We start from the raw sequence: 19,377 nt of genomic DNA on the forward strand, positions 1-19,377 counted from the left end.
ACTGAAGCTCCTCAGTTACGCTAACAAGTACAGGGCACAGGTGCACGGCTGGCTTCTCCCATCTGCAGCCAGGAAAAGCAGCAGCCTGTAAATGTTCAATAAAATTAAGACTTCAGCAGAACAGCGTTTAGCTAACTCACTCATTCTTCTCCAAAGAGGAATGCTTTTCAAGTCCCTGAAGAGCAGTTAGCTTAGATCAGGAGAGGTAACAGCATTATTGAGCTAAACCTCACAGAACGAAGCAGAAAAAGGCTCCTCACACTCCACAGAAACAACTCCAGAATCAGTAGGCCCTTAGGGCTGACAAACGCAAAAATCATAAAATCACACTGCTTTTTGCCTCAGCATTTCTTCCTGCAAGGAAAGAGGTCTCCCCAAAAAGGCATATGGCATAGCCACGTATAGTTTTACAGGCCTCCAACCCCTATAGAAAGCAAACAATGCCAACAACTGTGGCAAATGGAAACTGGGGGGGTGCTGTGCAGAGTAACCACAGGGCTTAAGCTTCATCAAATTGTATGCTTTCCTTCAATTATTTGGACAGGAAATTAGAAACTATGCGAAGAAGGTATTTTTATTCATTCTGTTAACTGTGTCTGTTTCCAGAAGAGGGAGCCAAGTCATGAAAAATGCAGCCAAAAATCAAAACCATTGTTCCATCTGTTATAAGGGGTGTATATGTAGTTGTTGCTTTTGTTGGGGTGGTTTTGTTTTAAGTAGCATATATGTTTAGAGTTAAATTAATTCCAGGCAGGAGGGGAGATGAGTGCTGATGTAAGTACTGAAGTGAAATGTAGGTAATAAGGTCAAGAAAGAATAGAAGAGATTTTCGGCAGGATACAGTAATCACAGATAAAATCTTGTACCCATACTTGAGTTACTATGTTAAGTCACATCTCAATAGGATGCACACACATCCAACACTGACACTGCAACGTTGGCTTATTAACTTGCTAAAATTATGATTGAATTTGGAAACTCAGTGTCAAAGTTTTCTGTATTTGTACTCTTGCACTTCCTCCCTTCTGCTCAACATCATGTATTCCATCAAAAGGCTGACTAATTTGTTTCTAATGTAAAGATCTAATTTTACTTTCAAAAATAGCTGGAGTTAGAAAATGTGTTTGAGTGTAAAATTAACACCCATTTTCTAACATCCACCACATGCACATAAAACGTTTAAGAAGTAAAAAAAAAAAACACGTTATTCTTTTCACTGCTTCATAACTTTCTGGAAGCGAACTTCCCATCAGGCTGATTAAATAGCAAATGGAAATAATGCACTAGACACGTGCTGACTTCAGAAAATAATCTTACTCAAGAACACAATCGCCCCTAGTTTTTTCTGCGTTCAGCTTTATCTGTCCAAAGACTAAATCAAACAAATGATTATTTGGTTAGCATTCAAGCAGATATTTACTATGGCTGAACTTCACCCACACAATGGCTGTATTATGTGGATATTTTATGAAGTTGAGCACAAACCACGATGCAGTTATGTATTTCTGAGAGGATATGAGAAGAGAAATAGGTTTACACATTCCATAAAAGACAACTGTTTCTTGAAAGAATGGTCTGACCGCAGCTTGAAAGAGCCCTGCTATGTATGAGCAGTTTTAACATAACTTATTCCCAATCCAAGGAAAATGCAGGTGGTTTCTAGTGCCAAACAACAGAAAGTTGCAAAATTGCTGCGGACAGCTACATGCTGAAAAATAAGCAGAATATGAGAGAAGTTGACAAAAGGGAGATGTTTTTTAAACGAACAGCAGCTCCCGTGCAGAAATTCGTCCAGGTGGTTGTAAGGTAGAAGTATGTTATCAGAATTCCAGCTTAGCACATGGAACATAAAAAAAGCACAGGATTTTCTGCTTCTGAAGTGCCTGAAGGTAGCTGTGTGTAGCCCACCCGTACTTTGGCCAACCTTGTCCTCAATTTCATAATATGAAAGCCAGAGGGGAGAGAAAAAGAAAAGAAGTAGGTTCTAGTGCTAAAATGTTGATCGTGAAATGCAAATCCTTGTGAGGGTCCTGTTTGTATGCTTTGGGTTTTGTCCCTATACAGCTGTGCAAGTAATGTGAACTACCTGACAAGCAGGGCTGGGGACAGACAGCTTTGCTCGTGAATTCTACTGTGCCCTTGTCATTAAGAACTTTATGGCAGGAACTAATACTGACCAGTTGCTTCTAGATGGAGATCTACAGTGCAGGTCAGAACCCATCACAACTTTCTGTAGTGCAAAGGGAGATGTAGGGCAATGTATTCCTCGTTATCATTTTATATTCAGTGAAGTATCCGAAGGATGCTTTCAGCTGCTGACAACAGGAGGCCTGGCAACCCGTGAAGATAAGACACAGAGGGATCACACTCCAACTCAATTTAATAAGCTTCATAATGAACTTGGACAGAAAATGGTTTGAAATAAGTTGAGCAACACTCATCTACTAGTCAAGGAATTTTTAAGTAATGCTTTTAAGCTTATATTCAAGCATACAAAGCATAAATTTTACAAATTAAAAACAATAAAATCACCCTAGAATAATGTAATGGCTTCCCCTATATGTACAAGGAGTGGAAAGGAGACGGAATTATTTCCAGGTCATTTCACAGATTTTTAATGCTACATAAGTGCTCTCCACACTCATTTCAATTTTTCTTTTAGTGTGGGTGGAAGGAGCAGAAAGTGTCTCAATGAAATCATCTTAAGACTGAGAGAGGTACTTCACCTGGTTTCAAGCTCTGTATGTTTGCCTCTTCAAAAGTCTTGAGAGGAAATGCTTTACTTAAAATTCTGCTGTTAGGTTTCTGCGCAACAGCCCCAGGTTTTCCAGCTAGATAAAATTAAACGGTTCAGTAAGTATTTCTCAGAAAGTACTGCCAGTACTTCATCTTCATGGAAACCCATTATCCACAACCTTTTACAAATCACTCCATTGTACAACAGAAGCAACCAGAGTTTAGCTTAGATTTGACAGGCAGAAAAGAAACATGGTAACAGCCAAGAGACAGTCATTAGGGAGGCGATAGGTTTTGGAGAAGGAGTGAGATTCGTAGCCTAATCAAAACACACTTGATATAAAGTCTTTTTGCAGAGGCATATAAGACAAAATATTTTACAATCCAACTTTGTTATGTTCATAGCATTAACGAAAAAAAAAATCTTACTTTCTATCAACAAAGGAAAGGCTGGGGAAGAATGAGTGTAGTGTGCCACATTTAATTACCAGATTTGTTTGCCACCTTCGTGTTTGGAACAAATCTTCATACAAAAGTTAGTCTCGTATTCTCAGTTCTAAATTAAGTGAAACAAAATATGTATTTTTACACTAAAGCAAACTGATCAAAGTGGCATTTAATAGTATTTGTTAAAGTGGTTATCTAACAAAAATGGGTTAACAAAATCCCATTCATTAGTAGTCACCAAATAAGACATTTCTCATGCATATGACAAAAGTTCATTCGTGTACTGACAGAGGTCTGTTTACTGTGTACAATATTTCCATAAATTATAATATGTTTCACAGCCCCTACCATTCAAGAATATTTCAAACAGATTATATATTATATTTGTATATGCAAACTATTTTATATACACTAATATAAAGATCCTTAGAAGTACCATTATGACTACCTTTATGCTTTCTCTAAAATGCATAGCTTTCGAATATTTTCTTGCAGTTACCAAAAACTTTACAGATTAAAGCTGCTTATCAATGTGGCATGTTCATAAAAACAAAGTGAAATAGTTCTATACTAATTTTATATTAAACTCCTTAAAAAACATGTTTATTTTTAATGGAAAAAAAACAAGCTAGTGAAAATTCAAGTACTCTACGCTCAATCTCTGCCCAAATACTATATGAAATTAATGTAGCGTTCTAGAAGTACAGTGAACTTCTCAACCAGGACTGTAATACTGCATTTCTCATGGAGAAAAATGCTAGTCATGCCACAAAAACGCACCACTTTCCACTTCATCCGGGAGAAGCTTTAGATGACATTTAGTAAACGAGTGTCAGAATGGAGGAAAAGCTGATCAGTTATATGTGAAGAAATTAGAGCTATTCCAGTTTTGTTTCTGCAGTTTGTTATTAAACAAAGTTACATTAACCATACAGTTTCTCACAAACTAAAAGTTATACATGGTTTTCAGACATCAACCGACTGGAAAAAGCCAAAAAAATAAAAAAAAAGAGAGAGAGAGAGAATACAACTGTTAAAATTTTGGTGTTAGAATAACCAGTCTGGGTGAAGGAAAGCCAGACTGCTGTTGTAGTTGGGGGGTAACTGATAGCTTGTTTGTTGTGTGTCAATTTCAAGACCTCCATGCCACAAATGCCTTAAAAGTGCAGAACGAAACTATCAGTAATAAATGAGAACAAATCATTTTGTTATATCCATCATCTAGCTTAACCTTGGTGCCCTGCATCTCTAATAGCTGCTTAACAAACAATGGTTTCCCCCCACAAAATATAGCTACACAAGTAAACAGTGTTCACAGTAATGCAATCAGTAACAGGTTTTGTTAGTTTCCATAAATCAGGTGTATCTGCAAAGCTTTATACAGTTTAATGCATAAGTATTCCAGTAAAATTAAGTGAAAACTAAGTTTCATTCTACAGGGTAATATCTACGGTACTAGACTAGATTATGTACAGTATGGGACTGGTATGACAACTGCCAGTGTTTCGTGATGTTAAGCTGCTTCACCCATCAGATCGGTCTTTGTTCAGCAAATCTTTAATAACTTGATATACGGACCTAAAAATCTAGAGATCAATTTGGCAAGATTAGTGCTTTCTACCACCGGTTGTATACCAGTGAACAGTGCTGTAAAATTAAGTCGACCTGAACATCCCATACCCAGAAGATTACAATTTGTTGACTTGAAAGTCTGGACTTCACATGTAAAACGTTAAAACTATAATCCTAACTGGAGTGAGGACAGTCAGTAAACAAAGTAATACAGGTGAAGATGAACTGCATCTCTTCAGAAAGGTACGGAAGAATGGAGAAAATGGAAACTTCGGTCTTTAAAGACAGCCCTGCTCCCCTCAAGGCATAAAAATAGCCCAAGTAGCTCTAAAACTACGATTCTTATTCAGCAAGCATAAAGGCAGATCCTGCACAAGATGATACATCAGAGGCTTCAATGAGCATCTCTCCCCCTGCTTCATTTCCTAGCACACCTTTTAGCTTACAAAAATCCAGCGGCTGTCAAAGCTTTGGTAGCCTGCTGGAATCACTGCAGTGCCTACAGCTGAAAATTCAACACAGTGGGGGAAAGGTCCCTGTCTGAAAAACTCTCAAACACCTCTGTGGGCCATTTTGGTCATTCGTGAAAATTAAGAAAGAACTTGCTTCCAACAATACTCCTCGTGAAAAAGATGGGTCACTGATCCATTATGAACATAGCTCTCACCATATAAAGCACCAAAAATTCAGAAACAAGGAAAAAAAAAGTCCTTAAATTAAGATTTACAAGTTTGTACACTATTTCCTAGGCAAAAGGTTGAACTTACTGCAAAGTTTATAGATGAAAACTTGACCAGTTACTTTTAAGGGGAATGTATATCTGGCTATAACTTAAAGGTAGAAAATATTCACTGTTCTATATACATATTTCAAACAGGAGACAGATAAACGTAACTGAATAGTTGCCAATATAACTCCATATTAACTCACTGGCCACTAAACTAGGCATCAGTAGCCAATTAGAAAGCTTGTGTTTTGTACTTTTAAAAATGCTATTTTTCCTGTCTTCTTTACTTGTTTTTTTAAAAATGTATTATAGTGCATAGCCTAAGTCAGACTTTCAGAGATACAGCGCCTTTCAATGCAGTTTTTGCAGCATTTAAAAGGGACTTTTCTCCCTTCAAATTAGATGTTCATTGAAAAATCTGAATTGAGTGCTGTACTGTAGTAAAAATATTTCAGTCACAGACTGATATAAATGTATACTGTGCAGTACTATGATTGTTTGATGTCCATCTGCACACATTTTACTTGGGTTCTTCAATCGTCCCCTTGCTGAGGTCTGTCATTTTGGGATATTTCACCTTCTTCTGGTCTAGCTCATTCTGAGCCCACAGTAGTAGTTTCAGTAATTTTGCCAACTTGGGTGTTGATTCACGATTTTCATAGTCTAGAACAGCTTGATTAACCTCACTCCAAACCTGGAAAAGAAATACTGGAGTTTAGCAGTAGTTTTCCTACGATTAACATTGGTAATGTCACACAGACATTGATAACGTCACACACGGCTCGTTGGTTCCTCAGAACACAGCCTCGACAAAGCTCCATATGCTAAAAGCCTGGAGAAAATAAGGGAGAGAGCCAAACAGTTGATTACAATAACATCAGTTTTGTGAATCCTGCTTAAGAAATACTTCTGTTCTTTTGCACGCTGCTACGTACATTTTTCTAAACACTTCAAAAATATTTGGACATCATTTTTAGCAAAAACAAATAAAAGATATCAACTTTGCTTCAAGAAAATACTACCTTCTGTCGCTGCATCATGTTCAGCAAGTCTCCAAATGGCGATTCTTCGGGATTATCGAAGGCGAGCAAAGCCAACGTACGCTCCATTTCTGTCAGGCATTCCCGGCTCTCCTCGCCTTGCTCTGCTAATTGGGTCTGAGCAAATTCTAGAGCTGCTTCTGTCTCACGCTGCCGAATCAGTTCAATCAAATGCTGTTGCTACATACAAAAAAAAAAAAAAAGAAGCATAGGCATATTGTCTAAACAAATACACAGTTCTCAGTATTTCAAGACCATAATCTTCAGTCATTAGCATGTAATTTGAGACAAATGCTCACACTTAATTTGTCAGTTTAAAGTTAATTCTAAATGCGTTAAGATGAGAAACAACTGAATTGTTAACAAAATCTACTGGAAAAGGTAACTTGATGCTTTCAAGTTATATGTTTTGGAAACATGTTACTAAAGGAACTACAAGAAATTCAGATTAGTGATAATTCTGAGGTTGGTAGATCACAGACCATTCTGGCTGTTAGGTATTTTCATGTTACTAATTAATTGCATATGACAGTTACTGCACCACGCCACAAAGTTTCCCACTGCTACAAAATGATGCCAAGAACAATCAGTTTAAACTGCACCCACATTCAGCCACAAACCCTTAACATAGTCCTAAAAGTCAAACTACTTTTTCCAGTCCTTCAGCAACATCTAAAACAAAATTAAAGTTTGCCACCTGTCCTTACCTGCAAATGAAAGTAAAGGTATCTGTTCGTATCTAACAATTCTGGATGGAGGCTGTTTATTAATGCAATGGCTTCTTGAATCTGTCCTTTCAATATCATTTCTCGTATTTTTATTCTTTCATCAAGAGTCTCTAAATCAACACTGGGTTCAATTCCGGACTCCATTCGAAACTTCTCAGCCGCTTCCTTAAAGCCCTCTGAAATAGAAACATTTTACGTATAAAATTAGTTTCATCAAACAACTTAAAAAAAACACCAGCTTAAATGGAAAAATTTCAGTATTGCTCATGTATTTTTGTGATTTAAATAGGAATTCTGAACTTCTGAAAAATTATTTTTTGTATCTTTATTTATGTCGGTATCTAATCCAACACGCATCTAGCGGTACACACCTAGTTCATTAACTCAAGTGCCCTCATTCTCTAAGGATGTGTGCCAGATGTATTCCAATACTTCTTAACTTTAAAGCTTTAATAGAGCAGTGTAATTATTCCAAAATGGGCTCACATTTTCAAGATTTGGGTGGTTTTGCTTCTCCCTCTATCCCATTCACATTTATACAATTTTACTAAGAACAAACAGGAAAATAAGATCAATTTTGCTTTTCTAAAAAATGCAGTGTTAGTATGAGAAAAAGTTGTAACATCTATTCTAAACCTTAAGTTATGCTTTCATACACACAGAAATGATTTAGCATACTACACTGGGCCACTAAGATGCTCTTCCCTCATCCCAGAAACTCCAGCCACGTACCAACGTAAACAGGGGTGTAGATCAGATATAAATGCCTCCACCCTGGTATAGCTTACTCTGATGGCATGCATCATAATTGCTAGGGACAACTTCCAAGAGTTTTTGATTGCTTAAAGAATGAAGTAAGGCTATGTGCTGAAGGGCTTAGTATTTTTGGACTCAACTATTTTGAGAACAGTGCTCTTTCAGAGTCTTTCTAGACAGTTAAAGTTTGCTTCTGACGGCTGTTCTGTGCAGATTTTAAAGTGCTTTTTAACAACAGCAACGTCTTGAACTGTTTTAATGGCACAAAAAAAAGTTACCGTACAAAAGCGGGTCATTTTTGTTAACAGAATTCCAAAAAATATTTTTTTAAAATCTTTCAGCACAAGAATTAAGGTTAACAAGTGTAATTTCTATTGCTTGATATCTGCTAAGTCTCTGATTTAGTATATTTGAGTCAGCGTCCACTTAAGGTGAGCAGCTGTATGCTACTAAGAGAAACCACCAGCAGTCATTGAAACTTTAAAGTCCTTAACTTCACTCTATGTAGTAACTTATTCTAACCAAAAATAATCTGTCCTGATAAAATAAACAGCATGCATTTAAGAGCCTCCCAGCACTACTGCTCATTGTTACCTGTCACAAGGTAGTTCATGATAAGGCGGTTCATGTCTGCTCTCTGAATATGCAAGTTATTAAGCTTTTCCATCCATTCATCTTTCGTGATTTCATCAGGTTTTTCTGCATAACTCATCCTGGACTCTTACTATAAAGAAAAAAAAAGCGTTTCATTTAGCACAATTCAATTAAAAGCAAGTTTAATGTATACAAACACTGTGCTACTACTATCTTTATATCTTCCTTATGAGATCTTTTAAATTAACAATCCAAAATACATCCTTTTATCTCAAACCACTTTTACATTTTTCTCCTCCATTTTCCTGCACATTGACACCTACGAGTCAGTTTCTAAGGCTGCTTTCATCCATCACCAGAACACAAAATTTTAATACCATTTTCTTGTGCTTACTCTTAATTCCAGTCCAAACAAACCTTGTACATAAGTTTTATGCAGGACACACAACGCCATGATGTAGCACTAATAAACCATGGTTTATACAGAAAGTTTCTAGCAAACCTCTAAAGCAAAACTTATGTAAAATACATTTACTCTGAAGTTTTCAACAGAACTCGAACTAGTTAGGTATGTATATTACATGACTACAAAACAGCACACGGTAATTTATCCAACGTACAACAGGAAAACTTATACTAAGCATGGCTGTTCCCAAAAGTACCCCGTCAACACCAATAAATTATCTCCTAGCATTTTTCTCGACTCCACGTTTTCCAGACTTGAAACCAAAGCGCTTTTCTAAATCGCGAGCCGGCGTTTCACTATTTCTACCTCCCAGCCACTACGACAGGGGCGGCGAAAGGGGGAGGAGAAGGCGGCGACAACAACAGCAACAGGCACCCGGGCAGGCAGGAGCGGCAGGGCGCGCTCCCAGCCCGGCTCCTTCCCCACACGGTCCCCTGCTCCCAAACCGCCCCCGCAGCCCCAACGCCCCCCCCGGGACAGCGCCAGGTGGCACCCAAATGCCCCCGGAGCGGCACAGCACCCCTGGGCCCGCTCTCTACAACCAAACAGCGGGAGAACGCGGCTCCGAGATCCCCCCACAGCCACAGCCCCGTCCCCTCAGAGCCCCCTCAGGGTCCCCTCAGGGCCCCTCGGCCTCCCCTTTCCCTCACCCCACACCCACCCCAGCGCTGCCCCCCGCGGCCCGGCCCTCCCAGGGCCCGGCCCAGCGGAGCTCCCGGCCTCGCCAGCTCCAAGCCCGGCGCCTCCCCCTCGCCCACCCGCGGCCTCCCGCCGAGCTGAGAGGCCCGGGGGAAGGCGCGGAGCCGCCGCCGCCGCCATCTTACCGCGCGCCGCGCTCCGGCACCACCGCGGGCCCCGCCGCCGCCTCCGCCAGGCCGCGCCGCGCGCCGCGCTCTCTCGCGAGAACTCGCGCTCTCTCGCGAGAGCTCCCCCCCTCTCCGCCAATCAGCGCCCCGAGAGGTGCGGGAGAGCGCAACCAGAGAGACGCCCGGCGGGGTGGTAGGATCATAGAGATGAGCCGAGGTGGGGCGGCTCGGTACCATAGAGAGGAAGGGAGAGTCCGCCAGGATTACCATAGAGGCGGGCGGCTGAGCGCGGTTACAAGATGGCCGCTGGCCGCCTGAGGCAGCTTTTGAGGGGGGCGAAGCGAGCGCGCTGTGAGCGCGGTGGAGGCGGCGGGGCCAGGCCTCGTCTGCTCCCTGCCTGCCCTCAGCAGGCTCCATGCTTCCTTCACCAGCTGCTTTGTCACTCTTTTTCCTCTCAGACACTCTAATTCCTGTCACATTGCAGCCCCTGTGGGACAGGGACACCATAGCTGTAGCTACAGCCTCTGGCAGAGGCGGCAACATCAAATCATTAAAAAGTCACTGATCGTGTCCCTGCTCTGGTGTTGTGCAAGGAACTGCTATGCAGACACAGCAGGCATCACACCAGCAGCCTTTTCAGCACAGTTGTTCTTGAGCTGTGACTGGCCCATGCTGACTGTTTGAGCCCTGACTGCTGCCCAGTTGGCCCTAACGATTTCCAGGATAATTCAAATGGAAATGGGTCTTGTACAGGTCACAGCCTGGTATGTTAATGTAAAGCTCCACCAATTTCCAGTTACGATGCAATGCTGGGCTGTGAACTGTAGTAGCTGAGGGCTCTGATTTACAATCTCTGTCAAAGTTCATATTGGCTGCTTGGGAGAATTAATAAACTCCCTGCAGCTAGATCCAACAGAGTTTGAGAATCAAGGCACTCCATGGAAAAAGACATTAAAACGCTACAAGTTATATATTTCACAGAATCGTCTGGGTGGGAAGAGACCTCCAAGATCACCAAGTCCAACCTCTAACCTAACACTAACCAGTCCTCCACTAAACCATATCCCTAAGCTCTACATCTAAATGTCTTTTAAAGACCTCCAGGGATGGTGACTCCACCACTGCCCTGGGCAGCCCATTCCAATGCCTCACAACCCTTTCAGTAAAGAAGTTCTTCCTAATATCCAACCTAAACTCCCCTGGCGCAACTTTAGCCCATTCCCCCTCATCCTGTCACCAGGCACGTGGAAGAATAAACCAACCCCACCTTGCTACAGCCTCCTTTGAGGTATCTATAGAGAGCGATAAGGTTGCCCCTGAGCCTCCTTTTCTCCAAGCTGAACAAGCCCAGCTCCCTCAGCCGCTCCTCGTAGGACTTGTTCTCCAGGCCCCTCACCAGCTTTGTTGCCCTTCTCTGGACTCTCTCAAACACCTCGATGTCCTTCTTGTAGCGAGGGGACCAAAACTGAACACAGTAGTCGAGGTGCGGCCTCACCAGATCCAAATACAGGGGGACAATCACCTCCCTAGTCCTGCTGGCCACACTGCTTCTTATGCAAGCCAGGATGCTGTTGGCCTTCTTGGCCACCTGAGCATATTGCTGCTTCATATTCAGCCAACCAATATTTAAATAGAAAACTGGAATTAAGAGCTACAACTTTTGAGTGTTAAATACTACAAATGAAGCTTCTTGAGAAGATGTAATTTCACTTTTACGGAGTAGGAATATGGCTATAATTACTCATCTTCCACTCTTGGTGTTGTAACTCTGCTATAAAATGTAGTTTCCAAAACTCACATCCATTACAATTGCCCCTACATTGAAATTGAGAATCTCTACAGTTTAATCAATAGTTTCTTATTATAACTGATTTCTTCAAACAAACCAACATTTACAAATAACATAAAGTTTGCAAACCTCAAATATGAAGTACTTCATGCCAATAGTTGTTAGCCACGTGACAAAGAAAGCTACAGCATAGTAAATACTGCTATTGATTGGAGAGGGCTTTTCCTCAGGCATCACTCTAAAAACACTCTCAATTTGACTCACAAGGAACAACAAAACTTCAGACTCTATTTCCTGTGCTTCTGAACCCTGTAAGATCTCTTATTTAGATTCACCGAGTCTTGGCAGCTCCTCCCCAAAAGGTGGAGTTTCTCAGGAGATTCTCATTAAGAGGGAGAGAGAAGAGGAAGGTGCCCCTCTTTAGAAGGGTTTCCAGAGTTTGCTATAGAGGGAAACACCCCAAGCAGAGAGGAGACAGTGTAATTGTTACTACAGCTGCTATTTACAGGTAAAGAATGAAGAACAGCTTTTAACTGCTTTCAAAAAAATAGAATAGTATATCAAATAAGTAAATTAAAATATTTGTGAGCTGATTTTTGGTAGCATGCTTGATTTTTTTTTTTTTTTTTAGTAAGTCAGGTTATTCAACTAACTGCAGCAGAACTTTGTAACCTATTTGCAGAATATCATGACTAGATGTATTCTCTTCTCCTTCTTTATCCTTTCCTATGATTTTTATGGTAATGTCAAACCTGATTAGAGATTGAGCACTTGCTTAGAGAAAACTTACCACTGAAACAAGGAAACATTGAGTGTTACTATTGAAGCATTTTCTTACTGAGCCTGAAAACCAAGTACCTTTCTAAAGCATCAGTTGTTTTTGTGTGGTTAAGTAATACTGAACACTACTATTTGTAGTGATTTTTTTTTTCCAAGGCAGCATTAGCCTGATGTGGTAAGATCCAAAGTTTATCAATAATTTATGAAGCTCTTATTCAATCATCTTGATGCAGGCCATTTTTCCCTGCTAATGTTTTAGGTGTGATGAAAACTGTGTCTGGGGGTGGTTGAACATACCCTAGGTAAAACATCTTCTATATTAGTTCTTTCCTGATAAAAAACTGCCTGATTACTTTCTGTTTTAATTTCTTTTAAACTTGTACTTCACTGAATAAATGTTTAATCATCTTGTGTATAATACCTGCTGCTGTCTTTAGTGAAGAGAAGTATTTACGTTCACTGTGCTTTAATCTAGATTATTCAAAGATTTGGAAATACTAAATCCTGTATGGCTTGCGTGGCTTTTCTTTAAGCCTTACAAAAGTCAGAAAGGAGTAGGAAGACAGAGACAATTGTTGCTCTGCAACAATTCAGGGCAAAAGTTTCCTATATCATTTCCCCTTTTCCTAGTATTATAGCCTAACATCTGTTAAAAACATCACGTTCTCTACAAAGGTGGAACCAAACAATTGTTACTTAGGGAAAACCTTTATCAATGCTTTTGTACCTTCAAAGCTTGATTGCAACGCATGGAAGCAAACTATCTTGCTTTCTAGAAATATTTCTGTGGCTTTCATATGTCACTGTCCTACAAGAATTCTATAGTAATAAGGCCAATCATAACATAGAATTTTGGAATTTGGGGAAAGACTACAAAATTGAGAATAAAAGGAACTTGAGTATCTGCTGAAGTAATTCAGTGTGTTTTATAGGACTTCTATGTGATTTATGATTTGATAAACTTCTCAGAGAGGTATTTTGGAGGCAGATATTTGGAGTTAAGTGGAGTAAACCATAAGTCAAAATCACTAATTCATGAAGAAGTCACTAAAATCCCTGTAAAAAACACACTGGGAAAGAAAGTTCCCCCACTCTCCCCAGTTCTAGGTAGAGGACAGACTCTAAGTTTCTGTATCTTGGTAAGGGAGGGGATTGCTTTCATGGTGAATATGATTAACGTATGGTAAAGTGCTTCTCTCTTTTTCTAGTCTTTATAAAAAATGATTCCACAGGAGCCTTGAAGAATCAAGCACCCAGAGGATAAAGTACTTTGCTACCTGTTGTATCTATATTGGCTGATGTGCTGGGCTCTGGGAACACAGGCCTTTTTGCGCACACGTAAAAAGGTAAAGCTGGAGCACAGCCAATGAAAACAGTCTCTTCTGATTTAGTAATAAATTATATGTTAACAAGCAGAGATAGAGTAGGGATGATAACTTGCTTGTTTACTTTTATCCTTAGACTTTTCTTGAGCTAACTCCATCTCAAGGTTTTACCTGGCTCTAGAAACTGACTCCCAGAACACTCACTGAGGAAGAACTGAGAACGGGTGAGCATAAAGTAAGTATCATCTTTTAGACCTTCTAAACACTGAAAAAGGGAACTGTCTTGGTGAAGAGCAAGGCAGGAGAGAGAGCAAAACTCACATCCCTGTGCTTTTTTTCCCCCATATGAACCCAGATGTGGGGAGGTACTTGTGCAACATGAAGATGCTGCCTTAGTGCCTGTTCAGAATAGTTTTATGGTAGTGCCTAAATACTCTTTTGAGACTATATAAATACTGCACAAGAAGTTTTTTTCTTATTTAAATGTAAAATGGCAATTAGAGAAACCCAAGGGATAAGCAAATACGGGTGTATTAGCTGCAGAACAAAGTCTCGGAGCATTGAGTGCCTAATAGTAGAAAAGATTTTGGAAAGCAATGGAAAAAAGTTTTAAGGAGAGTAGTGCTGAGGGTTTTGTAGACATCTTAGTGTAAGCTTTTCCTGTGCTTACGAAGGAGAGATAGATAAGGTGCTTATTAGACCATTTTAGAAGCCGATTGATTGTCGTTAATCTTTCTGCTAGGATTTCTCAGCGGTGTTTTCAGTTCAAGCCAGTTAGGAGCTATGATCATGTTATGTAGGGGGATGCCTAAACTAAGACAAAACTTGAATTACACAGATCATCAAAAAAGCTGTTTCTGTGTTTTGCCAGGACAATGCAGATTCAAACCAGTAACCCAGGAGTAAATTCCCTAAATTAAGGGAAAGTAGGCTTTCATACAGGAAAAGTATGGGGAAGGGAATAACTCAGAGAGTTGAGGTGCTGAGGATACCACTGAAGCAAAGGAGGTGTTTAGTCAGGAAAGATAAATACTTTGCTATGGTCTTAGTAAAAAGGCAGTCTTTAACACAAAGATGTATTTTTTTGTGGGTTGAAAGTGTGATGGATTTTAGTGTTCACTGACTGTGCAGGCAAAATGATTACATTAAGATAGTACAGGCCTCTTACCAAATGTGTTTAAGAAGATTTTAATACTCTTTTCACTGCTGAATTCCCTGTTGCAGGCATCCTCTGTTCACTGTTGGTGTGCAATTCCTTGTTTTGCATGTTCCCCTTCCCTTGGTGTGTCCTTGTTATGAGCACTCCTGGATGCTAAAGTTAACCATTAATAATACCGTTAGCTTTTCTGAGGGCATAAGTCACGGTGGAACTTGATCTGCTAAATCAAAAGGTATTTCTCTCTGTGCCTTTCATTTATTGTAACTCTGCAATTGTCAAACAAAAATTAAACTACTGCTTGCTTTTAATGATGGTGTCTTATGCTTCTGTACAGGAATCTGTTTCTTTTACCTCTTGGTGCTCCTGTGTAAAGTAAGTATTAATACTGCCCTGCTTTACAGATGCAGGAGAGGCTGGAAAGGAAAAAAAAAGTCAGGGAAAAAAAGCTAATAGTAGCTTTTCCATCATCATTCTGAGTTTTTACTCCCTGAAGTCTCATATTGTGCTCTAGAATGTAGACTTCTATAAAATGTAATCAAATCATTCAGTAGAAAACTAATTTCATAGAATTAATGCTAAGTATGTATTTTCCCGTTTTCTCATCTTTCCATTTCTTAATTCATCTTGGTAAATGCTGCACCTGTCTGGAATACAGCTGAAGCTACGGTTACCAATCCATGAGGAAAAATGTGGAGGACTGTGAGCAAAGAGCCAAACCTCACACCTCCATTTTATCTCAAAGGCTCTTCAGATGTGATGTCTATGTTGCAAGCTCTAAATCTTGGCACCCCTCAGGAATCTTACTGATATTTCTGGTTGCTCATATCACAGATGCTGGCAGTAGGAACAAAAACATGAAGTGGAGATAATGCACTCTAAGTGTTTGTAGTAGTTTGTCTCCTGGAGAGCTTTTGAGGAGCGTAGTCCTTTTAAAAGGAGTGTTCATTGGGAAGCCTCTGTGTGGTGGGTGAGGTACTGCAGAGAGCACTTCCATGGCACTTGAGGTGTGGAACTTAATGTGGAATGAATCTGTGTGGAACTCTGAACCCAGGAGTAGGCATTACTGTATCAGCTGCTATTTAATTTTATTTAGCAGATGGAATATAGGGGGGAAAAAAAAAAGAAAATACATTGGAATGAGCTGGTAGCAGTTGAGTCTACAAGGCACCAACTCCTCTGCCACGCAAATTCTGTCACAGAGCTGACCTTGCAGTGCAAGTCACTGTAAGCAAGACTATTTAGTGTGGTTTTGCTCTGGCACTGGGGGCCTCACAAACAGGGCACAAAACCACCCTTCCTGTAAGACACCGGCTATTTTTGATGAGGACAAGCAGCAGCCATGTTCTCCCCACAACACTTTTCTGCTGAGGAGAAGGGGGCTACCCCAGAGCATCCTGGAGCTGAGAGGACGGGCAATATGAGGGGCAGGGGCTGTGGAAAGATAAGGGGACAGTAAGCATGTAGGGAAGGAGAGGCTGAGGCTGCGCTTTTCCCGCCCAGCTCCTCGCCGTGAGGCGGAGCCGGCGAGAGCCCGGAGTCCTCCGGGAGCCGTGCGCAAAGCGAGGCGCGGCGGCTGGCCGCCATGTCGGTGTCTATGGTAGGAGGGGGAGGAGCGCGGCCCCCGCCCATTGCTCCGGAGCAGTTGCGAGGAGGAAATGGCGGCGCGGCGCGGCTGAGCCCCTCAGCGGCGGCGGTGGCAGCGAGAGCCCCGTCCCTTCCCCGCGGTGAGTGAGAGGGGAGCCAGCGGCTAAAAAGCACCGGGACGGGGAGGAGAAAAGAAGCGGAGGAGCCGCGGGGGGGGGAAAAGAAAAGGGGGGGGGGGGGGAGGGCGCCTCCTCAGGCCTCGGCGCCTTGTGGGGCTCGGCGAGAAAATGGAGGCGGGCGGGCGGGGAGGGCCGGGCCGGGCTGAGGGGGGGGCCCGGCGGGGCTGCGCGGCCTCTTCGGGTTCAGGCACGCCGGGGACGCGGCCAGCTTCCACAGGAGGTCGGCGACTGCGTGGTGGGGAAGCGAAAAAAATCCCCCGCAGCCGCCTCATCAGGCTCCGGGCGGGCCGGGGCGCAGAGGACGGCCTTGGCAGTGCGGAGCGGGCTGGAAGGGGGGCAGCCCCGCTGGGGACGGGGACGGGACGGGTCAGGACAGGAGAGCAGAGGACGGTGGTGAGCTGAGGCGATCGACGTCACACCCAAGCTGACGCCAGCAAGCTGCTTCCTGACGTCACGAGCGATCCAGCCGCCGGCCCGTTCTCTTTCGGCGTCTCCCGGGCTGTTTTTTGTTATTATTATTTTTTTTTTTATTGGGGGGGGGGGAACGGTGCAGGGGGGGGCTCCAGGAACCCGCAACCAGCCCGGGGCCCGGCCCGCAGGGTGGGACCGAAACGGCCTGCCCGCGGTGCTGCTGCGCTCCCGGGGACGGAGGCGTGCTCCCCAGCGGTGAGTTACACCAGAAAAGTTGAGTTTGGTCACGCTCTGGCGATTAGCTCGTTTTTTGGGGAGAGAAGGGGTTGGATCTTTAGCTGCTGGTAATCGTTCCTGGCTTAAATGTTCAATAAATTAATCGTCAGTAACTATTTCCTTCACCCTTCCATGCCCCCCCCCCACAATGTACTTAAATACTGTCTCTTGTAGGTGATGGTGTTTTAGAGCTGCTTATTTGGCTTGCACAAAGCAAATCTTTGATTGCGACCAAATTTTGTTTTAAACAAATATATAGTTTTTGTTTTATACCTCCAAGTGATAGCTTTATTGGGTGGGATAGCTATACTGGGCTGTATATAGCAGGTGAAGAAAATCTTTAGCTTTCCATTTTTATCTTGGAAAGGACATTACAATCTTTATGTTACTAAGTGTTTATATGTCACACTCTTCATGCTGTATGTTCAGTAATTAAAAACAGTGTAACTTCTTGTTTGTTTGTTTTGGATGGGCTCTCACATCTTCCTTTTTCTAGGAACTTCAGGGAGGCAAAAATGCCAATTCCTTTTATTTGATATAAAAGGATGTGTTTAGCATTCCCAAATTCCTTTTTTTTTTTTTTTAAATTTCCTGGATAATTTATATGAGACTCCAGAAGTAGCTCTTTTTCAATCCTTAATCATCACAGCCTCATTTAAACAAGTTCTTTGGCTGCTGATATTCAACTACATTTTCCTTAATTTTGTGAGAACTCTCATTGTTTTTAATCTGTTTTACACCAGGTTTTTATTGTAAGGGGTAACTTGACTTGGTATAGCTTCAACTGCTTCTTGTTGAAACTTCTGCAAACAAAACTAACAAAACTTCATAGCTGTTTAAGCAGTTGACTTGCTGGTCAATGAAAAATGACAATGTGTAGTTTCTGTACAAGTGTAGCATGCACTGTGCTAATTGTAATAGATATTTTGGGTTGTGCTCCACTTCTATTATATACGCCAGCCGCTCGTTATCGTTCTTTGACATTTGGAACTTTCTATAGGTATAAATATAGAAGTATGCTCAAAATAGCTGCTCAGAGTTCGGCCTTAAAAAATTTCCCTTCACAGTTCCAGAAACATATTGCACATAAAGGCTTTTTAATGCACTTTGGTAGAAGAATAAAGGCTCATGTTAGCCTTCAGCCTACTTTGAGACCACATGACTTGCAAATCAAGTAACTGTTGATTTCAAGACTAGAGTTTAAATATTTTTTCCATATTTCCTGTTTTTCTTTTTAAAGGGACATCTATATTCTGGTGTGCAGATGAGCTTTTTGTTCTGCTGCAAATTTACGTACACTGAAGTAATTATGGATTTTTAAGACCGATCATGTATAAAATACATACAACTCAAAGAATGTTTCAGAGAGTGCTTTTCATGTTTTTTTTTTTTTTTAATTAAAAAAGCTAAACAACAACAACAAAAACCTCTTAAAAGCAATGCTAATAGAACAGTATGAGCCCAAAATAGTAAATGAGATTGAGTAAGTTTTCTAGTGTGTGATGTACTCAACAAAAGATAATCTTTGTTCTACTTAATCCTACTTCACTGCCGAGATTTTCTGGAAATAGATTGTATTATTTCATTTCAGTTTATATCTTTATAGTTGTAACTTTTAACTGTGGGTTTTTAATTCTGTGCAGCTTGAAACTTCAGCCAGAAACACTCAGCAGAGGGAGGAAGGGGAAGGATTACAGGGATTAAGTTAAAAGATTATGAAATTGAAGTGATAGAAATGAAAGAAGACGGGGCTGTACTCAGCGAGAGTAAGATTAGATGGTTTCCAGTCGACGGAAGTAATAATGTGTCTGCACTGGTTTTACTTTCTGGTGCACAGTTTCTGCCTAGTGTCTCCTGTAGTGCTCAGCTAGTAGGACCATGGCAGAAAGTTTAAGGAAAAGATTTTAATATCAGTAAATTTTATCCAGTTTATGCAAGAACTGGTTGCTTCCTTGTGTGCTCTCAAGCCCATTCCTTAGAGTGATAATTAGTCCAATGTCAA

The 19,377-nt window shown here is 41.3% G+C and overlaps 2 protein-coding genes across 7 annotated transcripts in view; one reads left to right on the forward strand and one right to left on the reverse strand.

Moving 5' to 3' along the window:
* Positions 1-2,362: 2,362 nt before the first annotated feature.
* On the reverse strand, positions 2,363-10,031 carry GID8 (GID complex subunit 8 homolog). Its single transcript, XM_084538562.1, has 5 exons — positions 9,891-10,031; positions 8,601-8,730; positions 7,230-7,426; positions 6,505-6,702; positions 2,363-6,176 (listed from the first exon to the last, which is right to left on the reverse strand). Exons 2-5 carry the CDS (start codon positions 8,716-8,718, stop codon positions 6,003-6,005), a joined length of 687 nt encoding a protein of 228 aa, XP_084394688.1. The 5' UTR covers positions 8,719-8,730; positions 9,891-10,031; the 3' UTR covers positions 2,363-6,002.
* Positions 10,032-12,027: 1,996 nt separating this feature from the next.
* DIDO1 (death inducer-obliterator 1) overlaps positions 12,028-19,377 on the forward strand; it is a gene marked incomplete at its 5' end in the record, with an annotated part of 57,561 nt that continues 50,211 nt past the window's right edge. The window contains 5 exons of one of the 6 annotated variants that reach the window (XM_084538542.1): positions 12,028-12,169; positions 13,650-13,787; positions 13,903-14,001; positions 14,991-15,157; positions 15,260-15,297. Coding sequence is in view for 1 of the 6 variants with exons in the window: in XM_084538541.1 (XP_084394667.1) it covers positions 16,508-16,649 (142 nt within the window). Of the gene's footprint in view, positions 12,170-13,649; positions 13,788-13,902; positions 14,002-14,990; positions 15,158-15,259; positions 15,298-16,507; positions 16,650-17,294; positions 17,355-19,377 lie in introns of those variants that run through there. The other 5 variants (XM_084538543.1, XM_084538544.1, XM_084538541.1 and 2 more) reach the window with 5 other exon arrangements.

Source organism: Aythya ferina (assembly GCF_964211825.1).
Source record: "Aythya ferina genome assembly, chromosome: 16".
NCBI classification, from domain to species: Eukaryota; Metazoa; Chordata; class Aves; order Anseriformes; family Anatidae; genus Aythya; species Aythya ferina.